The sequence below is a fragment of the Sebastes umbrosus genome, chromosome 18 (genome assembly GCF_015220745.1).
Source record: "Sebastes umbrosus isolate fSebUmb1 chromosome 18, fSebUmb1.pri, whole genome shotgun sequence".
NCBI lineage: Eukaryota > Metazoa > Chordata > Actinopteri > Perciformes > Sebastidae > Sebastes > Sebastes umbrosus.
The window spans coordinates 17,170,796-17,180,699 of NC_051286.1; the positions used below are offsets into that span (position 1 = coordinate 17,170,796).

At 39.1% G+C, this 9,904-nt stretch overlaps 2 protein-coding genes across 2 annotated transcripts in view; one reads left to right on the top strand and one right to left on the bottom strand.

Annotated features, from left to right (window-relative positions):
- med23 (mediator complex subunit 23) overlaps positions 1 to 9,904 on the bottom strand; it is a 130,014-nt gene that overhangs the window by 22,662 nt on the left and 97,448 nt on the right. The window lies entirely within an intron of this gene.
- On the top strand, positions 303 to 8,567 carry il20ra (interleukin 20 receptor, alpha). The gene is made up of 7 exons (XM_037751118.1): positions 303 to 619; positions 3,020 to 3,143; positions 4,335 to 4,543; positions 4,679 to 4,857; positions 4,975 to 5,119; positions 5,414 to 5,550; positions 6,429 to 8,567. Exons 1-7 carry the CDS (start codon positions 544 to 546, stop codon positions 7,521 to 7,523), a joined length of 1,965 nt encoding a protein of 654 aa, XP_037607046.1. The 5' UTR covers positions 303 to 543; the 3' UTR covers positions 7,524 to 8,567.

Genomic DNA, 9,904 nt, shown 5'->3' on the forward strand with positions numbered 1-9,904 from the left:
ATTTTTTTCCCTCAATATGGCCCCAATACTCTGTCGTACCATCGTACCATAGATCTACAACAAGGATAAATAAAAATGAAAATGTAAACAAAAAATAGTTGTTCATTTCCATTTTTATAAATCCACAGGGAGCCACTGAGAGGAGCTAAAGAGCAGACCCCTGGTCTATACAGTACTATATAGTACACTATACTATTACATAACTAGGCAACACACACACACACACACCTGCTCAGGTGTAATGTGCACAAACAGGTGAGGTCACATTCCTTCCTCATACACGGAAACACAAGTAGGTGTTTATTGTAGTTGTCGTGGTTGAGGTTTTTACCACTCGTCGGTCACCGATAGCCAACCATCCAAGAAGTAATCCACTCTTATTCATTTCCTCCTTGTTTTTTTAGCTGATTTCTTTTAAGCGTGTGGAGGAACATCGGGCCACTGACAGGTGTTGAGCCGGTGGAGGTGACAGACAGGCCGGTGGAGGAGCTGAGCAGCTGCCGGAGGGCTGGAGATGCTGCTGTTTTTGAAATTGAAAAAAACATGAGCCCCCATCTCCATGCAGAGATGTGGACAGTGTTGATTCTTCTTCTGAACGTGGGAGGTCTGAGATGTATAGGTATGACTGCATCAAACTAACATTACTAGTACTATAGTTGTTTTTCATGTTCTTCTTTCTTTACCAATTATTTACATTAAAAGCCAATTCCCATGAGTATGTATGGCAGCTAACCTTTTATATGAAGCATGTATTACACTGTTATTATTATACTGTAAACAATTGCTGTTAATTTACAAGCAGGATTTCAACAGTATTAACCTGTTTTTGCTAAAAAAAAAACAGTGTTTTACTGTTAATACAAAAGAAAACCTGTTAAATTACGCTCATAGGTCGTTTTTTAACTGAACTATAATACATTCTTAAAAAACAGCACTTTACTGCTGATCAACTGTCTAAAGTATCATCAGTAACAGCTTCATGCAGTATTTTTTAATTCTGGGACCTGATCTGCACATGTGAGGCTTGTACATTGTACATGATTGGACAATCAGTGAATTAGCTTTATTGTTCTTCACTCACATGTTGTTCTGGTTTGCATTCTGTGCTTGTCGCCAGCTAGAGACAGACATTTTTGGGAAAAGTCTCAACAAGTCTATTGTAGCCTTTTTCCTAACAAGTGCCTTTAATTGTATTTAGTGTGACTATTCCTATATCTGTAACCTGCTAAGTCTATTCATCTAGGCACACAATAATGTTTATTAAAATGTATGTAAAAAATACAACCTAAAAAGTGCATTAAAACAAATCAGTAAGATAATGTAAAAGAAAGGTGAAAAACAGCTATATAATATATCTTTAAACAGTAAATTAACTGTAAAATACTGTGAAATTAATTAAAAAAACACAGTTCAAACAGTATTTTTCATTAACAGCACAAAGCTGTAAATTTCAGCGACAGTATAATAATGTTAATTTTACAGTAACATAAAGGCAACCCTGCTGCCAGTTCTGTAGTTTATTCACGTGAAAATTCTTAACAGTGTAGGCTACTTTTTTGGCTTCGACATCAAGTGAAATGTTGTGCAGATTCAGTAAATCATTGACTGATCTGAATCTCATTGTGGAGCAGATCTGATTTATTAGGGCTATCTTATTTGTCCAGGTAGTTTTATGATGTTGACCCAATTTAAATAGGCAATCATAGTACAAACTGTTTCATTATTACAACCTACAATGGAACCATTATGCAAATATTATTAGCAAACAAATTAATTTAAGGTTAACTTGTGATCTTTGGGTTGTAGCAGGTTCACTTTTAAGGCTAGAGTGAAGATAATGGCATCAACTAGAAAACATAAGGAATCCATTGGTATCATGTCAGACTTGCTTGTCGCAAAGGAAGCTAAATAATGCTTCAAACTTACGATAAAGTTTGGCCAAGAAAAACTGTCATGGTCATTTTCAAAGGGGTACCTTGACCTCTGATCTCCAGATGTGTGAATGTAAATGGGTTCTATGGGTACCCACGAGTCTCCCCTTTACAGACATGCCCACTTTATGATAATCACATGCAGTTTGGGGCAAGTCATAGTCAAGTCAGCACACTGACACACTGACAGCTGTTGTTGCCTGTTGGGCTTGAGTTTGTCATGTTATGATTTGAGATTTGAGATTTTGATTTTGATATTTTTTAATGCTAAATGCAGTACCTGTGAGGGTTTCTGGACAACATCTGTCATTGTTTTGTGTTGTTTATTGATTTCAAGTAATAAATATATACGTACATCTAGCAAGCAGATTTGCCCACTCTCATGTTGAGAAGAGTATTAAATACTTGACAAATCTCAGAACACCCCCTTATGCAAATATTATTAGCAAACAAATTAGTTATGCTGTCTTCTAAGCCCATAAGCATAGTTGCATATGACACAATAATACAAACTTAATTTATTCATATTAAGTAAACATCAAGTATCAAAATAGCAACGTACATGCACACACTTTTCAAGGCTCTGATTAACTTACTTCCCTGTACATGTCTTGTCCATGTGATGGTGTTTCATGGCCCCTATTAGTAATATAGATATGTTATTTGGGTGATGGCAACGAAATTAGTGAAGTTCAGTTTATCATAGGTTCACGTCTGTAACCTACGAACCTGGATACTACTAACTTTAATCAATGTGTGGCCTGTGCACAAATAGTTTAATGAACTCAGGTTTTCTTTTTTTATAATGTCATGTGCATAGAAAAATGAAGTTAGTTCAATTTTAATACTTTGGTTATATTTTATTGTGTTTTATGAGCAGCCAATAGTATCACAGCACAACAATGTGAAGTATCATATACTTTTGTGGTACCATAAATACAAGAGGAAGTGGGTTAAAGGTTAGTCAACCACCCTGAGAAAAAATCTGCTCCGAAAATAACATTGTATTATGTAACCAGAAACTAGAATGACAAAGATGAGTTCGTAATAAATGTGACACTCATCATTCTCAATGTCTTTGTCCTCAGTCTCCTCCTCTCCTCTCAGCCCAACCAACGTGATCTTCTCTTCAGTCGATCTGAGGAATGTGCTGCAATGGTTCCCAGGAAGTGGCACACCGGATGACACACACTTTACAGTGCAGTATGCCATGTAAGAAAAGATTTTAGAGTTAAAATTAAAAAAGAGGGGCGCCTGGGTTAGCTCAGTTGGTAGAGCGGGCGTCCATGTATTAAGGCTTGGTCCTGACCGCGGCGGCCCGGGTTGGAATCCGGCCTGTGGCCCTTTCCGCATCCACTCTCTCTCTCCCCCCTTTCAAGAATCTATCCACTGTCCTGTCAATAAAAATGGAAAATGCCCCCAAAAAAATAACTTTAAAAAAAAAAAAAAAATTAAAAAAGAAACTGAATATAAAATGTGTTTATTCAACAAAAGTGGCCCTAGAGACAAAGTTATTGACTTCAAGTTGCAAATACTTTAAAATGGCAGTAGGCAAAATGTTTTTGGCATCATTGGGCAAAAATCCCATAATAACCTTTAAGCATATTGTAATTCAAGTGTTCTGAGAGAAAACTAGACTTCTGCACCTCCTCATGGCTCTGTTTTCAGGCTTTAGAAAATCTATCCTGTGACGGGAGACTTTGTCCAATCACAGGTCATTTCAGAGAGAAAGTGTTCTTATTGTTCATTAACAGAGGCATCTATCAATCATTCGCGAACTCGATCAAACGGTCAAACTAAGCAGCGCTGATTAAATATGAATTAATATTCTGTTACTGTAATGCCTATTTGTCGCCTCAAAGTTTTCAGAAACATCTTGTAGTGTACTGTTGAGCTGTAAAAAGAGAAAGTTTGCTCCGGCTGGTGGGAGGTACTTGGTATTTCCTCAACTGATCTCAACATGGCTGCCGGGTCACAAACTCTCTCATTTTTACAGCAAAACAATAAACTACAAGATGTTTCTGAAAACATTTGAGGTGAGAAATAGGCATTACATTTTTATAAAAATAACTTTTTTTTAAATCATTTTTACTCCAATTCTACCCACTGCTGCATTAAGTTCTATCCTTTTTGGCGCATTACTGTAACTACACTGGACTTTACCTGGTTAAAGTATTTATACAGGCCTTTCTTCAGCAAGTCTCAAAGGAATTTACAGGCAAGAAGAAGCAGGAGAAAAGGGAGGAAGAAAGAAACAAAAGAAAAACGTAACTAGATCTAACAAACAGCATTGTGTTCCTTGCTTGCGGGGGAATTGCACAAGGAAAGGAGTGTGTTTTGATGTCACTCCCTCCATTATATTGTCATCCTCTGATCTGTGTGGGTCTACTGTGTCTTTCCCAGCTACGGGGACAGTGTTGCGGGCAGCAAAGGGAAACGGATGAACTGGAGGACGGTGCGGCACTGTACAGAAATGGCGCGGAGCTGGTGTGATCTGAGCGATGAGACGTGGGATCTGGAGCAGGGATACTATGCCAGGGTTCGTGCTGTGAGCCAGAGAGAGTTCTCCAAATGGGCCTTGACACGGAGGAGATTCGATCCGAAGACGGACAGTAAGTTTAAGTGACCCTCTGTCGGAGATATAAATACTAACAAACACACAGGGGGAGGCTGGTAACTTAGTCGACATTTTGACTTTAAATATTTAAAAAATACCCAAAACTAAATATTTTGGTCTATCTGTGCAGCTAGTTTTGGCCCTCCACTGGTTTCCGTGGAAATAGAGGATAACAAAGCCATAATCAACCTGAAGGGGCCAATGAAATATCAGCCTAACGACCACACCCCAGCGGAAGTTTCCATGGCAACAATATATCGCCAGATGACTTACAACCTCTCCATCTACAATACCCATCGCGAACAGACGGTGAGTAAAAACATATACAGTAGCTTGTCCCACCCTTCTTGCACAGACAGACTGCTAAATCAAGCACACCTGAAGTTCTCTAGACTAATCTGTGTGTGTTTGTGTGTATGTTTGTAGCACCATGTCCCAGTGGCCTCCAGTTTGTACAAATATCGCCTGATGGATTACGATACAAAGTACTGCTTCTCTGCAAAGTCAAGATTGCTCTCCATGCCCGCCCAATGCCAGTCGTCATCATGGCAATGCATAACCACGCCTCAAGGTACAACCACATCACACTTGTTTGTGTATGTGAGAGAGAATATTTTGCACCCTGTTTGACGGGTAGAAAGGAATGTGACTAGACATGATACAGACGTCAGAGATGTCTTTTATTTATTTAATGACTTGGTACATTGCCAAAATGAAAGGAAAAAAAATGTTTTTAGCTTGATAACATGCAACATGCCTTTTAGATTTGACTTCTGATATGGTTCAGTGTTCACATACTATTTCCTATATGTACCTTTATACACAGTATTTGTGTGACATGTCCTTTATTCCCGTCTCCCTCCAGACCCTTTGATTGGCCAGCTGCAGAAGGTGGTTGTGGGTATTGTTGTTCCAACTGTGTGCATGTGTTTGATGGTGGTGGTTGGCTATTTTCTCTATCGCTACCTGACGGGGAAAGGACGGAAGAGCCCATATATACTGGTAATGCAAACACACTTTTACACACTTTTACACACACTGGCAACTGTACTAAATTTTCTTCATTTTTATCTTTAAAGTAATGAAAACTTGTGTCAATGGATTAAAGGGGCACTCCACTGATTTTACACGTGAAGACCATAGACTGTATATAAAGATGGACGACATGACAGTTCCCCAAAAGTGAAGCCAAAACACCTCGATCGCCCCCTGGTGGTTGGCTGCAGTGTAGGTTATAAACCCCGCCCCCTCCATGTTAGCGGATGGGACATGGGCCAAACTAAAAAGTCAAAGTACACATCAAATACATTTTTCCCAAAGATGGTTTCTATCATTTTAGATAGTTCTTATCATGCTGATGTTTGTTCAAGTGTTCATTTTTCTGATAAGTTTGGTTTTAATTAGTTATATGATGCTATAAAAAGGGGGTGAGACGTCATGATTAATAGCTGTGATTGACAGCTGCTCTGAGTGAAGTAGTCGTGGAGCCATAACCGTCACGAGTCTGTGTAATGGAACATACAGTATGTTAGTTAAATCATAAAGTTATAGAGATGTTATGGTTAGTTTTTGTGTCTTTCTAGCCCAACAACTACCGTGATGCTCACGTAGCAGCTAGATGGCTCACGCCAGCAAGCTGCGGCTGTACTCTGCTCGTGATCGGCTCAGGCGGGTGTTTGGGCGGGACCTTGATACCGGATTGAAATATATGGGGCCTTTACCATGCAGGGACTGTCTAACAAAAGAGGTGCATAATAGGGAAAGTTCGATGTAGTACTATCATTTGGCATCTCACAATGTCAATAATGTGATGTTTATTTAAAAACTGTTTCAAAAGCTAATGCTCAATGTTTTAATACCACATACCCTTCAACCTCCAGGATCCTCCTGCTTTTCATCAACCTGTTCTGACGTTCCCCCCTGAGAATCCCAACCTCCTCGTCATCACCATCATCAAAGAGATACAACCAGGGAGCGGCAAATATGACCCCGCATTCCCCAAGCGGCCGAAACACGTTCCTCTAGGATACGCCTGCCAGAGGCCCGAAACACCGCCAGAGCCCAGGGAACACTGGGACGATTTGTCTGTCGACTACGGGTTTGTTGGCGCGGCTCCTAGAATCACTTTCGGAGGAGAAGATTGGAGTGATACGAAAGGTGAACACCAGAAATGTGCAGCAAGAGACAGTTACGAGAGGAAAGAGTGGAGAGTCAAGGATGCCCGCACCGCTGGACACACACAGACAGAGATGAGCACACTTATACAAGCGCGTGCATGGTCACCGCCGGCATTACTGACCCAAATTCAGGCACCGTTACTGTCTTTTCAGGGAGCTTTGGGAGAGGTGGATGGAGAGGGGGAGGAGGAGGAGGATAGAGAGTTTCCAGGTATATTTATAAGCACAACACCACAAACTGGCCTCTTCCGTATTCCTTTAAATCCGGGGGAAGAGATGGATGGAAAGGTGACAGTAAGAACAGATGAAGAGATAGATGGAGGAGTGGAGGAAAGAAGTGAAAATGAGGAAGTACCCCTTCTTTCTACTTATGCCACTCAGAACACCACATACAAGCCTACCTCCCACTCTGGCCAATCAGATTTGTTACCAGACGACTATGGGGTTCTGAGAGTGGCTACAGCACATGCAATAGAGGAAGATGAGGAGGAAGAGAAAGAGGAGGGAGCTATTTGTATTGATTGGGATCCCCAGACCAGGAAACTAGTGTTGCCAGGGATGGCGTTGGAGTTCAACAGGGAGGGAGGGTTGGATGGAGAGAAAGGGATGATGGGAGGAGAGAAGGAGGAGGAGAAGGAGGAGGAGGTGAATTCGCTAGAGGGCGAGCTGAGGTTGGAAAATGTGTTTGTAAGACAAGGGTCCGAGGAAGAGAGAGAGATGGAGAGAGGTGGGGGAACAGGGTGGGACACGGACGACTTTTTAACCAGATGGAATTTGGTAATCTCGATGGACGAGTAGATGATATTCATCAATATATTTAGCCCATTATTACAACAAAAAGCTCTTATAATGTACACTTAAATTCAATAGCATGACCAATCAGTTTGATTTAGAATACACTAGGGATATACCGATCCAACTTTTTCAGTCACGATACCGATTAGTACTGCAGTCGGGTTACTTTTATACCTGTGAATGTTGCTGTTTTATTATTATTATTATTATTATTATTATTATTATTATCATCATAATTTATGGTTTATCTGATCACACTAATGTGAATACTTACTAATCACACTGTGTTAAACTCTGAAGGGACTTATCTGTGTTCACTTTAGTTTTAATCAAAGTCGAAGTACCTCTTAGAGATAACCGTCATCCTGTAGCAAAGTATTCTTCCTGATTAAACGCTGCGTGATGTCAGCCATGTACACCATTTACACCATGTACACCACCGCGTTAGATCTCAACCCAACAAAGTACTAATGGACTGATCTGGACCGGTGTCCGACACCAAATTATAGATTTTTTTGTAGACAGATTGCAATATCTTTGTGGGTTCTGGTGATTTAACGGTAGTACAAAAACCCGACAGAGAAACTTTACTTTGGCGTTTACTATTGCAGTATATTCTACTTTATGTCACCACAGTTTACGACTGTACATATCCGTGTTTACCTGGTCTTACTGTCTAGCAGTAGTAGTTGTGGGTAGTTTCAGGTCTGTTCCTGTTTTAGTCCCAGGATCATATTTAATTTATCCTTTTTTCAGTAATTGATTGCAGCATCACTTTTAACACAAACCCACCATTGCTGAATATGTTATATGAAGGAAATACTGATGTTCAGAGGAACAAGACAGTATCTATCTTTGTGATTAATGTGTTCATATATGAAGTCAAAGCTATAGCACTTTACTGTTTAATCTTTTTTTAAGCTGCCTAACCTGCAGTATGTGTCAATATTATCTGTGGCTTTGTACTAAAAAAAGTTATTTTGTAATCATTTTATTTCTTTTCTTCAAATAAATTACTGTTTACAGTGCGATACTCCAGCATTATCACTCTGTCTTCTTCTCTAGTTTTGTTTTGTATGCTACGTTTACTTTTGTTTTGAGCTGAGCTTTGTTTGTTTATTCAGAAGAATGTCACATTAATTATGTTTCATTATGTAACAACGGAGGAGCGCTTTACACGCTTTCGTCAATGCTGTTCTTCTCTCTGATCTTTTTGTTTGCCGTTCAGCACGCATGAAGTTCAAAATGTTATATGAAGGAAGCTTTGATTCTGACTGTTTTTACTTAGTTAGCGGCATTTGGGGAATTTCTGGCTGTGAATTACTTTAAAATCTCTTCCTGTACACTGGAAACCTGCGTGTATCCAAAGTAAGGGGAACTTATGAAACTCTACAAGCATATTTAGGGTCAGATTCATGTATTTACACAACTCAGGTCATCTGAGATGTGATATGTTTAAATGGTTTTACTCGGGGAAAGAAGTCAGTGATATGTTTTTCATAGTTTTGTATGACAGAATTATTATGTATTCAAAGAAATAATAATAAAGTGACGTTGTTAACTATTCTGTTCTGCTATGTTTTTAACAGTACTCTTACCAGTTTTTACATATTCCCAGGAAGAATCTAGTTTCAAAATATTCACACACGTGAGGAAATAGATGGTTAAACTTTAACTTTCATTCCTGACACCTGCCTTGTCTACAAGATGAAACAAGAGAGTGAACAGAGACATCTGCTGGTCATATTGTAAACACCCACGATGATATTTTCTGTAAAAGCAAGAGCAAGGACACTTTTTTCACATTCAAATAAATTGAATGTACTATATTATTTTTTTACAAATGTGATGTGTAATCATAAACTGTATAATGCATCTTTAGAGCCATATTAGTTTTCAAACTGAGCACCGCCAGGGCTCCTTGTATCACATCTACAGCATTTGACACTGTTACTCACATGACAGTATACCATACATACAGCAATCTGGCTTAACTACAACGCAGAAAGATCTGTATGGCAGCCAGTATTTCCAGGTGGGATCTAAACTTTATCAAATGTAGCAAGGGGCAGTGGTGGAAGAAGCATTTGGATATTTAAAAATATCCAAATGCTTATATATTTTAAAAGTAGCAATACCGCAATGTAGAAATATTTCATTACAAGTAAAATTCCTGCATTGAAAATCTTACTTAAGTATGTATGCATAGGTATAAGTACTTGTTATGCAGAGAAATGGCCCCTGAGAGTGTTATGAATATGTCACGTTAATGGACTGCTATTTGCTAATAATTAATGTTAATAATAATAATTAAGTATTAATGTTTATGTAGCATTTTCTGTTGTGGTAAGTTGAGGTGAAGCTAATGCTACCTATACTGTCGG